At 38.1% G+C, this 13,224-nt stretch overlaps 1 protein-coding gene across 6 annotated transcripts in view; it reads right to left on the reverse strand.

The window, feature by feature from the left end:
• The window catches only part of TECPR2 (tectonin beta-propeller repeat containing 2), a 74,908-nt gene that overhangs the window by 41,295 nt on the left and 20,389 nt on the right, over positions 1 to 13,224 (reverse strand). For 3 of the 6 annotated variants that reach the window (XM_045012761.1, XM_045012760.1, XM_045012759.1), the window contains 7 exons: positions 12,707 to 12,839; positions 10,717 to 11,019; positions 8,864 to 9,858; positions 6,970 to 7,153; positions 4,970 to 5,143; positions 1,928 to 2,108; positions 258 to 399 (listed from right to left, as the gene is read on the reverse strand). In XM_045012761.1, coding sequence (XP_044868696.1) covers positions 258 to 399; positions 1,928 to 2,108; positions 4,970 to 5,143; positions 6,970 to 7,153; positions 8,864 to 9,858; positions 10,717 to 11,019; positions 12,707 to 12,839 — 2,112 coding nt within the window. Of the gene's footprint in view, positions 1 to 257; positions 400 to 1,927; positions 2,109 to 4,969; positions 5,144 to 6,969; positions 7,154 to 8,863; positions 9,859 to 10,716; positions 11,197 to 12,706; positions 12,840 to 13,224 lie in introns of all 6 variants that reach the window. The other 3 variants (XM_045012756.1, XM_045012758.1, XM_045012757.1) reach the window with 1 other exon arrangement.

Here is a 13,224-nt window from a genome sequence, read left to right on the forward strand (position 1 = left end):
TGGCTAAAGGAAACTGTCCTGTCACTGGTTTTATTTTTCCTCTGGCTGATACTGGAATTTTAACAATGCCTTTCGGGGAACAGATTTAAAAGGGGCCTCAGCACCCACAGTCTGGTGGTTCCATTACAGGTGTATTAATAATGTTTGTAAGCCTCCAAGCAATTATTTCCTGATATTTTTAGGTTGGGATCCCTACAAGAAAACATCACAACGATGGAATGGTGGACTTTACTGAAAGCTGAATAAGGAGTACATACTTGCCACCAATGGTCATCATCTCCTTGCGGTTTCTTTGAAACTACACCAGTTCTGAACCATAGATTTCCATGTATGTCCAAAGCCCATAATGTCTGTTGGTCTCCAAGAGTTATGCACACTGGTTCCAAAGCTTGCATTTCACTGCAAATGCAAAACACATTTTAAAATACATAACACATTAAAATCTTCCTTAAAACCTTCAAAATGAATAAGAAACTAGAGTGGAAAAGAAGTTCTTCATATGGTACTACCAACGTGTAAAATAAAACACATCTTTGGACACATCTCCATATTTATCTAGTAACTTAACATTTATTAGATATCTTCCTCCGAGTATAATTCAGAAAGCAAGATAAGCCTCTGGGAGTTGTTTTATGTGAATATCAAGACTACAAACATCATAATGGACCAGTGTTGAATTCTTCAGCACATAACAGTACAGAAATGATAAAAAATAGTAGCTATCGATTTTCTGCAAAAACTTTAAAATGTAATGTCACAAGCTTTTTTTGTTTTGATTTTGTCTCTCTCCTTGTGACTAGAACATTAAGAGCACAGACAGCATAATCTTGAACTGGTTGTGACTATACAATAAGGACAGAAGCTGACCTTGATTACAAAAGCTTCCTGTATGAAACAATCACGTCTAAACTCAGAGAAAACTTATCACTATAAACAGTATTTTTAAAATAGAAAAAGTTAAGTTGGCAATCCTATTCTGATAGTCACTTCCAACATGCATTCCAGAATAGCTCAGAAATCTCAATTTGCATTGATTTGAACAGTCCTAAACAGTCTCAGTCAAGTCTGAGAACATGCAGGATATCTGGTTTATAAGTCAATCTTGTGTATTTACGTAGAAGAGCTTCAACTTTCTTCGATGTAATAATTAGATGCAAGTTGCAGATTTGAACATTAGTCCCCCCTCCCTCAAATCTTTCAAAAAAAAATCAAATACAAGGGTCAGGTTAAAGGCTAATGTTAAAGTAATTACCTATTGGGAAAGAAATGGCATTGATTTATGCAAGAATGGACACATTTCCCTACATTTTACAAGATAATATAGGATGTAACTACTCTCTGGATCAGGAAGGCAGAACAAACTGGTCTGTTGCTGATAAAGCTAAAAAGAAGGAATTCTGGTGAAACTGGCTACAGAAGTAAAATATACTTCCCAGTGTATCCGAGGTGAATTTGGGGGTGAGATATCCAGTGCAACTTCTAATCTCGTGACTGACTGACAAAGTCAACTGTAAATATATACATGTATTCTTGAAAAATCAAATATTTAATATATGGAGATCCAATTTAAATAATGGGAGCACCATTATAGCACAAATGAAGAACTAAACAGTATTTAGTATAAAAAAGGCCTATTTCATTAATTCACATTTCAAGGAATCTTCCACTGTTTTCCCTCCCATACACAATTCTGTTAAACATTCCCCATTCACGACCAATAAATGTCTTCCAAATAGTGTCCTTTTTTGCTCACTGACTGATTAAAAGTGTGATGTAACAAGATGCACTGATAAGGTAATATGAGGATTACAATTTGGATGCAAAAAGCTTTATAAGCAAGAGGTAAGTGGTTCAATTACTGTAAGATGAAATACCCATGAATGAAAGCAACCTTTTCTGTCATTCTGATTAAACACTGCCCAATTACCTGACAAGATCACACTTCCATTGTTCTCCTTCAGGACAGAAGCTGCTCACTCCCTCTCGATAGAGAAGTGCCCGCTGCTCAGTCAGTGCCCACACTACATTGTTTCTGGATGTAACTTGAGATAGTGGATACATACAATCAACCTTTACTGCTCTGGCACATGGACGATCCACACTCAGGCCTGGAAACAAAACAAAGAAGAGAAAGTGTGGGTGCTGTAATTAAGTGGTGTTGTCAAGTCAGATAAGTTAGAGCACAAAGGGAAAAATTCAATGAGCATGTTAACATTTTCTTGTATAGTCACTTTACTGTACTCTCCATAGACTTAACATTTAGTGTAGAAATGTTCAGTTTATACTTTAACAAACTAAACATTGTACATCAAGCTAGAATATGTAACTCAAACATTTTCAGTTTAGTAACTTCATGGAGAGCCCACAATTCTCATTCTGCAATTTCCTCTCCTTCCCTCCTCCGAGTGGCAGTATCAGGAATCTCCATTTAAAAGATGTTCATCAATAAACAGACTAGAAGTGACTCGGAATGATTCAACAGGTGAAAACTCTTGTAATATCAAAAGATGTTAGACAATTATTGTACACATTTAGATATATCCATTCTTCCAAATTGCACATCATCCTGTCCAGAACTATATACAAATTGGATTTTCATGTCTGTGAAAGAAAAGCTCAAGAGAGAATTAGCTTTTTCTCAAGTTCTCATGCTAATGAAGCAAGAAGTAGCTGACGATCATCAGTCTAGGGCCTGGTCTACACGGGGGCGGGGGGGGGGGAAATCGATCTAAGATACGCAACTTCAGCTACGAGAATAGCGTAGCTGAATTCGACGTATCTTAGATCGACTTACCTCCCACCCTCACGGTGCAGGATCGACGGCTGCGGCTCCCCTGTCGACTTCGCTTCCGCCTCTTGCCCTGGTGGAGTTCTGGAGTCAACGGGGAGCGCATTCGGGGATCAATTTATTGCGTCTTGTCTAGATGCGATAAAATCGATCCCCAATACATCGATCGCTACCCACCGATCCGACGGGTAGTGTGGACATACCCTAGGGGATACTAGAAAGGAAGTTATAGTAGTCAGCTTCTAACTTTGGGACACAAGTTCCTGGTGCAACTGTTAGATGGGATGCTGGAGGTACTGACGGGATTGTTCTCACCCCACCATTACTGTCTTTCTTCCTGGTTGCCTTGTGTTAAAAGAGACACACACTGGAGGATTTACTTGGGCATCTAAGTCTATCTATGAAATCCACAAATGGTAGAATGCAAGCTGTTAAACCACCGCCCAGCAGGAGAGGAAAATACCGATTAAAAACTCCACATAGCTCTCCATGTGTGGAACCAAAAACTCATTCGCTACCATCACTCTCACTGCTGAATAGTAGTGCATGGTCCTGGGCAAGTTGCTTTAAATTGCTAATGGGGCTGACTAGTTAGCAAAATCATTTAAAAGGAGGCTATCCTTGAAAAAAATGCTGGATATTTAAGTTTCCTCAAGTTGAGCAATTACAAAGAATGTATATATGTTTATTTTTTTATTACACATACATATTAGATATACATGAGAAAAATGAACAAAGAATATGACCAATTTTAAGTGCAAGACAAGATTTCCAAATGGCTATCGCAATTCTGCCTTGTCGTTCCACCCTCACCCCAGGCTTCCATGACTCTGCCCTCTTCTGGTTCCCCTTCTAACTCTCGAATAACTTCTTCAGAGTGTCCTTTCAAGGGCCCTCCTCATCCCCCCTCCAACTTTCTGTGGTTGTTCCACAGGACTCTGTCCTTGCTCTCCCTCTTCTCCCACGTCTATGCAAAGATGGTTTTTAATCTCACGCGTAAATACAAATTCAGCCACCACCTCTCTATTCCAAGTCTGTCTCCTTATGTACAAATGAAAATACAGGCCTCTTTCTGACCTCTCCTGTGGATTTCTAGCCATCAGGCCAAGCTCAACATGGCTAAAATAGAGCTCTTAGTCACCTCCCTATTGCAACTCCCACCCCCAATCTCTGTGGACAACCCCACTATCCTTCCAGTCACTCAAGCCCATAACCTGCATGTCACCTTCATCTTGATCCTCCCTCTAGGTTCTCAAATTCAGGCTGTGTCTAAATCTTGCTATTCTTTCTGTATAGGGCCCTTCCTTTCCATCCACACAGCTAAAACTCTTGTCCAGGGTCTCATCATCACATCTTGATTACTGCAATATCCTTATCTCTGGGCTTGACAATGCAGTCTTGCCCCACTCATATCCATTCAGAATGCTGCTGCAAAAATCATTTTCCTAGGCCATCACTTTGACCATTTCACCCTTCCCTTTGCATCCCTCTTCCGGTTCCCCTTTCTCTATCAGATCAAACAAACTCCTTGTCTTTAATTTCAAAGACCCGGACAGCCTATCCCCATCCCACCTATTATCTCTCATTTACTACTGAGAGGTCATCTCTCACCTCCAATCGCCCATTCATTAAATTTTCAAACATCTGCATGCTTTCTTCCTTGTTCTCTCTCATGCTTGGGAGAAGCTCCTCGCAAAACATCTGCAAAACCACCTCGCTACTTACATTCACAACCATGCTTAAAACCCTCCTTTACTTTGATGCCTACAAAAAGCCTGGCAATGGTTAGAGTGCTAGACCCCAGCCTATCATGCTGACCAACATGGTGTTGCATTGTTGCTTTGTGCTCCTGTCTGTACTCATCTATTGTCTCATCTTATACTCAGATTATATAATACTCAGGGCAGGGATTAGGTTTTTTGTTCTGTATTTGTACAGCATCTAGCACAATGGGGTGCTGGCCATGATTTGGGATAGTTGCTATGGTAATACAAACAACCTTTCCCTGGCTTGTATTATAACATCTCATAACTGATTCCCAAGATAAAGGATTACTCTGCCATGAATAAGTAAGTTTTATTCTGGATTCGGAACATGGTTTAAACCAAATCATGATGATTTGACAGATTTACGCACTTCTGATTCTCATTTACAAAAACTGTAAGGCAACAGTTTAAATACCTGTTTGCAGATACAGATCTCCATTAGTTCTGATAATCCAGGCAGTGTCATCACTTAAAGCTACAAATACTGTCTGAGGTAAAGCCTCATACCAGTGGCGCTTTCCTTTTATGGTTACTTTTCCACAGGCAAATGCTTTGTTAGTTTTCTGTTCAATCTTCCAGAGAAGAGCCCCTGTATAAAAATGAATGGTGGGTGATACCAAATATTGATTGTAACTTTAGAGACAGCTGGTCTACTGTACACACAACAAAATGATTAACAGAAAAGATTAATGCCAGCCAAGTTAACAGAAAAATGCGAAATTTATCAAACTTTTATTAATCTTACATAACATTACCTTTTTAAAATGTTTTAAAGGGAGACAACAGTTACCAGCTTTACAGAGAGTTGCTGAACCATATATATTGCCACAGACTAGATGTTACTGAAAAATGTTTTCAACTCATTCACTCTCTAGCCATGGTTATTTTCAAAATATCAAACACACAGCATCCAGTGCCAAATGAAACAAATATTAAAAGGCCAAATTTACAGATGGCCCCAATGCTAGTTTCTGAAACACACCTGCTACTTCTACAGACACGCGCGCGCACACGCAGTCATACAATTACTAATCCCATGGCTAATCACAGTTGTCAGGTTAAAAAATAATTTCATATATGCAGCACAAGGCAAATTTCTGTAACATGTATATTCTCTATTAGCTCATTAGCAGTAGTAAGGTTAAAGTTTATAATCTCTGTAGGTAAGCCACTGGTGAGTGACAGTCAAATACTTGAACAGGTGTGACATTCCACAGAGCAGAGGTCAGTGGTACAAGCAGACAGAATTTACAGATGCAATTTCAGGGGCTAGTTTTCAAAATCTGGCCCAAATTTTGCTTTGTAAACAGTCCTATCATAAAAAGGTAACAGACCAGTGTAATGGAATTCAAAATCTAAATATGGCATGCTTGTGAGTTCAAATGGCAATCAGAACAGCATACTGATACATTAATAGCCTTTACACAGAACAGGAAAGTACAATACCCAGAATTGCATTCTCATATCTTTGGTCTGTTTACATACTCTTATAAATGCTATCATATCCCCATCAGGGTTCAGTCACTGACCAAATGTGACAATTTAACGAAAAACTGAAGAAGTACTTCTTCCTATCCTTTAGACAGGGCAGTAAGGTTATCAGCTGTTTTAAGTGGCAAGAGACAGAAGAGAAATCATGCTATGGGAGACTAGAATGAGAAAATGGTTGAGAAACCTGCTTACAATCATACCAGCACTGGAGCAATCTGGAAAGATGAACAGGGTACAAGTCCACATCCAAAACCTGTTCCCTCCCACCACCCCAACTTTCATTCCCAGGCCACCAACAATAAATTTTAAAAAAGTCAGTGACAATGTAACAATGTGCGTGCTGCGGGAGGGGCGGCAGGGTGGAGAGAGAAGGGGGGGGGTAAGTTCATTATTATATTAAAGCTACATTTTAATTAGAAAGTCTTATTTAGGAGTAGGTATTTTTCTAAAAAAGGTGATGTTTTGGTCAGAAAATAACCTCTATTATTTCACAATTTAACTATAAAATGAGAATATCAAATAAAAAGATTCAATAATGCATCAGCGATACATTTAAAACTGTTCAACAAACAAATTCATATTCTGCTATTTTAAGAACAACCATTTATGCTAGAAAACAGTACTTTAATATTCCACGAATGCAGTCACATGAACCAATATAGCCTTTTAGCAACTTTTAAAAGAGACAGTTTGTGCAAGTGAATTAGGGAACTTGGTCCTGGTGTGTTTTGTAAAACAAGTCAGATTACAGACAGCAGAGCAATCCTCAATGACTACTATAAACATTGATACACAAAGTACTGGGATGAGACGGAATACACGCCACATGTAGTTATACAGTTATATGAAAAAGAGCTTAATTTGCACAAATTTATAGATTTTAATTTTAAAAGTTAACAAAAAGTGAAATGCAATTTAACCAACCTGAAGGCGAGACTGCCACCTGCTGGACAGCGTCTTCAAACTTTTGCCACCGCAGACCTGCACTAGGTAAAGCACTACAGTAGAGACTACCTTTGTAGTCCAGGCACCAAATATACTTTTCTGAGACAACCAGGCTGAGTATCCCATAGCCAGGGCCAGAATATCCCATCCAGCTTTCTGCAAACTAAAAACTGGAGAGTCAGAACAATGTCAGGTATCTTCAGTTATAAAAGAAAACAGTCATACATACACAGCGTACATACATAAAACAGCAGAAGTATTTAAGAATCAGAATGTAAACATTAAATTACATCAAAAGAATAAATGCCTTTGATAAAACAATCCTATCACCAGCCAGTTGATCAAGTACATAGTGCTACATGTTGCTACCTGTATTTAGGAGTAACTCTGACAGCTGGGATTGCAAGTTTCACCAAAAAATAAATCAAACAAAAACCTCACACTATCCTCCTCCTCCCCAGGGCAGTCCAAAATCCATCAATATTACCCTGTTAATTGATAGAAGCAAATAAATTACTTATGTAAACAGCAACAGTAAAATGGAATATGCAAAAGCTTTCCAATTCTCACGAATGTTTTAATGATCATTTAACACAGGGAAAATGGGTCCTTTTAGAATAAATGCTTGTGAGTGAGGAGAGAAGATAAATTGCCTCTTATGATACCCTTGGGTCTTTCTGCTATACAAAAATAAATAAATAAATAAATAAATAAATAAAACTCAAGGCTTTTAATGGAATATTATGGATTTTCCAGCCTATATTACCAAGCTTGAGTCCTGTATAACTAGTTCCAAAGCCTGTACGTTAACTAAAATATTGAGGTTTTCCCCTCCAGATTCTCAAATTCACAGCCTTCTTTCACTATTTATAGAGTATATCACTTAAGGGAAATGAAAACAGTTACATTTTTATTTAGTTTGCAGAGTGTTACTTGGGACATCAAGTCAAAAATTATCCTTCATCTGAAAGCATCAACAACAGGTAAAATACAAGTTACACCAAAACTTGACTGCAGCTAAAGGAGACAAGACTTATACCGGTAATTTTTTTCAGTTTGCTTACATTGTGCATTTAATAGCACTTTGAGCCTGACCCTGCTACAAATAAAGTCAGAGAGTTAAAACTCCCATCATCAGCAGTTCAGGATCAAGACTTTTGTAGTAAATTTCACTCTTTCCACTGTACAGTCCATTAGTTAAAATTTGCTATTTCTGTGGCTTTCTTCCACACAGCAACAGCGAAGGAGAGAGAAAAAACCGAGGAAGGAAAAAACTCAACATTTTAAATAATATGAAAACCTAGTTGTAAGTTGTAACTGACAATGTCTCTTTCAGCATCAATGTGCTCACTGCTGTACAAAACATGAAAAGACACTAGTCCCTGCTGTGAGCTTACGATTTAAATAGGCAAAGATTAAATAGAAATGCACTAAGACCCCAAACCTGTGAGATGCTCAGCATCTTCCATTCCCACTGAAATCAATGAGAGATGAAAGTATCCAACATCTTGCAGAATTGGTCTCTGAGAAACTCAAATGATTGTGCTACCTTAGAGCACTTTTTGGTACTGTACTGCTTTCTGGTGGGTTCACAGCAGCATTTTCACATAGGAAAAACAACTCCTTTTGAACAGGTGTTAACAGGCATTTCTCCCTCAGCACACTGAAAACATAGCCCTCTGTATATCGTTTTGAAGTCTGCAATAATAATTTGCATTGTGTATTGGATACACTTAGTTTCCCCCATTTGAATTTTACTTGCTGGATCAATGAGAAGAAAACACTTCCATAAAGAACTGAAGAAAAACATTTGTGATTGCTTCTTCTAGAATACTGTCATCTTAACTATTTTAACTATAAATAAAGCACATACCTGATCTGATTTTAAGAGCATTATTTCATCTAGGCTTGTTCTGGTCATATCCTGGGAAGTAAAACTTCCCCCAATTTCTGTCACACTAGTCTCTGAAGATGAATATGGTAGCCCATGCCCATAAATATCCTCTTCATCACTGGATGCAGATCTCTCAGTCCTGGTATCGTGGGTGTTGGTTACCCATTCAGCAGCAGCAGCACTACACTTAGCTTTGATTGCATCCTCCAAGTCCCATCCAGAAACTGTCTCTTGTGAACACACATCTTCCCTAGAGATGTCAGGCTGGGGATCTGTAGGGTTTTCTGAGGCAGTATTTATTAAACAATGTGGCTGCTGCTCTCCCCTGTGAACTTCATCACTTCCCTCCTGTGGCAGTGATTTTTCAGCAACACATGTGGTATTAAAACCTAAAGACACTTGGTCTGTGATCTTAGTTTCTTCAAAAGCATTTTCAGTATCCTTCAGACTTATTCTAGCTAAAGTTTCATCTACTTTACATAGCACAGGAAAATTCTTTTGTTCCTCTTGGGGTAATAATTTATAATGGCATTCAGTATTTTCAGAAAGCAGGCTTGGATTACATTCTGTATCTTCGCTACCCTCTACGTCTTCAGTGAGGCTTAAGAGAGGGTTGGCTGTCAGAGTAGCTGTAACAGCTGGTGTATTCATTCCATTGTCCTGGTTAGGAAGTTTTAGTAATTCAATTGTACCTCCATTTTCTTCCGAATCTGTTGCTGTACTAATGCATGGAGACTGAAGCACACTGAATGATTCCGAGCCATTATCCTCCTGCAAGACAGCATGCGACTCCACACTGAACTCACTCTCCTGATCAGGAGAACCTGTGCTCAAGTGATCTATACTATAGCTCATTAGGCTCGAAGTCATGGACAATGAATCTGCATTTAGAGAATGTACACTATCACCAGAAAACTGACGCTCATAGTTTGGTAAACCTTCCAGAGAGCTGTGGTTTTTCCTGGTCACATTTTCTGATCTCAGAGGAAAAAAAAGAAATATTCTTATTAATAAAACTAATCCAAGTTCAATGAAAATAAAAACGCAAATATTTCTACTGTTAATGAGCAAACAGGAAACTTGTACTTTTAGAAGCTGGAGTTAGTCCAAATTTTGACACACTAAGAATTATATCACTTCTCCGTTGGGTGGCACAAACTGACACAGCGAGAATGCAGGAGTATTGTACTCACATATAAACAGCTTGATTAAGGTTTTATTAGAATGGTCAATGTAATCTTAATAGGCAAGAATTCAAAATTGTAAAACCAGATTATTACAAGGAATAAGAATGGACAATATAATCTAATCCATGGTACATAAAGAAATGCTTTTTATCTGGCAAAGAAGTGTTGCTTATGGGTGCTAATAGTAAGAATATAAAAACAGTCAAATATTTCAAGTGTAACAAAGACGAGATTAAACAATAAAACAGAAGTGAGGTTATTAGCATTAACCCTTTTTTATATACTCATGATTTTTTCTGCTTTGCATAATGTTACAAATAAATGTAAAAACAAATTTAAAATTAGAATAGAAATAATAAAGAACAAGTAGGTCTGCAGAGAGAAAAATGACCCCCTCTTGAAAAGATACAAGTTTATTACTTTCTTAATGGGCTTTCATCCTCAAGTGAAAGGGCAAAACTACAGATCAATTACTGTTAGGTGACAAGTAATGATTACTGAAAGACATGTCACCATAAATATAAGGCTTGTCTCTAAAACCAAACAAAAACTTATGTTTTTAGTGAAAAAGATACCAAAGGTGACAATAATTCTAAGAAGTGGCAGAGTTAGAGAATGGTTGGTTTTTTGTTTTTGTTTTTTTACCTTGTCTCTTCTTTTTCTTCTTTTTCACGTTGATGGGTTTTACAATAAGTTCCTGGTCAAAGTCTTCACAGCTAATTATGCTGAACCGTTGTGAAGAAGGTTGACTCTCTCTAGGCACTTCAGACAATGGTTGGTCTCCACTTGTCAGGAGACTAGAGCCACTGTCCACAGAATTTACTGAACTGCTCCTGCTTCTTGATTCACTTACTACCGAAGAGCCTCTTTTTCTTGTTTCACTGCTTAAGTCCCCCACTCTATCAAGACTTTTCTCCAATACCACTGTTGTTTCCAGATCATCTTTCACTACAGAATAAGAGTCATTTTTATCATCAATAATTTTGGGAGAAGGAACCATTTTTATTTTTTGGTGTGTTTCCACGGAAGGGCCAGGCAATACAGATACAACCACAGATAGTGGGCTCTGCAATTTGGGACTCAAATCTGGTAAGGGACTCAGCAATTTTGAATTTGCATCTGAAACTGACAAAACAAAAAGAACAACACACACTAAGTTGTTACGTAATTAGAAGTATAGTTCTTGGATAGCGTCCTAAGAAAAGTAAGGTTTTAATTCCCAGAAGGTATCTGTCTAAACCAAGAATATTTCACATCAATACTGTGGTAATCTTATGTAACTGATCTATATTGAAATGACATTATTTTAGCAATAGCTCAATTCATGCCCCAATGTCTGGACAAAGCTTCCATTAATGTTAGCCGCAGTTATGCCTGTATATTGAAAGAGACATAGTCCTTTAGGTTTCAGGGCCTGACTGTGTGCAGTGCTGAGAGAGACTCTTACACCCTCAACTCTCATTGTCTCCACTGAGGCGTTTAGCATCTTGCAAGATCATGCCCCTAATTTAATCCCCGTTAAACCATTGTGGTCAAAATCAAAGAAAACATGTTCCAAGAGAACTTCTTTCCAATAGCACACAGAATTAGAGGTTGCATATTTGTCTGGATCTCTAGTCTCGCATTCAAGAGCATTTTAAGAATGTAATTGTCATGTTCTTTTTTTTTTTTTAAATGTTCTGAATACAATAGTAATGTACAAAAACAAACACAAGAGGCCTATGGATGAAGCGCTGCTTACATAACAAAGCTATGCTTGCACATCTATGCATTAAAGATAAATGAGAGACTAAGTCTCTAGAATTTGTAGAGACTGTTGTATATCTTATTTAGTAGTATTTTGTTAGTACTGGAGCAAAGATTAAAAACCACACACACAAATGGCATTAAGCAGCCCAAATGATATAACTGCAAGTAATGCCTGGGAGATGTCTATTTCTCATGCTAAAGTGATATGCTCTCATGCAGTGCGGATATCTGAATCTGTTTCCATCTGTGGATGCATTTGATATTTTAAAATTATTCAAGTGCATATTTCCTTCTGTTTTATTTTTTCCATGATTTTTCATACTGCCTTTTTCCACTACAGAAAGAGCAACAGTAAGATGAACAAGTTCATTTCAACTCTGTAAGACCTTTGTTTGACACAATTTCATCCAGTGCTTATGATCCCTTCCCATACTTATGGCCACTTTTATGAGCACAAAGAGAACTCATCATCCAACACACCTACAAGTAGAAATTAGAAAAGACTGTCAATGAAACATGACCAAGGGAAGGGATAATGCACAGCTAGAGTCTGATCCACTCCAGCAATGACAACCTCATATGTAGTTTCTTGGAGACTGCTACCAGGTGGAGTAGGTTAGAGCAGTTCCCAAGTCATGGCCAATGCTCAGCCACCCTCAGAAGCAGAGAGATATAACCTATTCCCTAATGGTTACCTTTTTCAGCTACAAAAAGCAGACATTTGGCTCAGTTGAGAATCTAGGCCTTTTGTAATCTTAAGAAACAGGGAGACAATTCTACAGAAGTTACTAGAGGAAGTTTCTTTAAAGAAGCAGTACAAGAACACTTTCCATGCACCACTTTCTTTAAAAAAGGTATAAATTAAAGTTGATAAATCTATACAAACCTATTGATAAAAGTCCTTCAGGTCTACTTGAAATTCTTATTATGTCTCTATCTCCCTTTAAGAGAAAAATCTCATTGTTGGTACACGACACAGACACAATATCACCAGATCCTTCCAAGCCACCTATCATAGCCTGTTAAACAAAAAAAAAACAAAACCACACACATGTAAAGAGCATTAATTAAAAAAAAAAAAAAAGAAGATTAACTACCAAATTCACGGTCCATTATGGTTAATTTCACAGCCATAGGATTTGAAAATTGGTAATTTTCACATTTTCAGATGTTTAAATCTGAAATTTCAGTGTTGTAACTGTGGGGGTTCTGACCCAAAAGGGGATGGGGGGGGGGTCACGGGATTGCCACCATCATTTCTGTGCTGCCTTCAGACTCTGGACTCTGAAGGCAGCAACTGCAGAGCTTCCTGCAGCCCCAGGTGGTTCCCAGAGATGGAGGTGGGTCTGATCTCCCCCATGCTGCTGGGAGCGCCCCAGTCATGGTGCTCCTAGCTGCCAGTCC

The sequence above is a fragment of the Mauremys mutica genome, chromosome 4 (assembly GCF_020497125.1).
Source record: "Mauremys mutica isolate MM-2020 ecotype Southern chromosome 4, ASM2049712v1, whole genome shotgun sequence".
Classification (NCBI taxonomy): Eukaryota; Metazoa; Chordata; order Testudines; family Geoemydidae; genus Mauremys; species Mauremys mutica.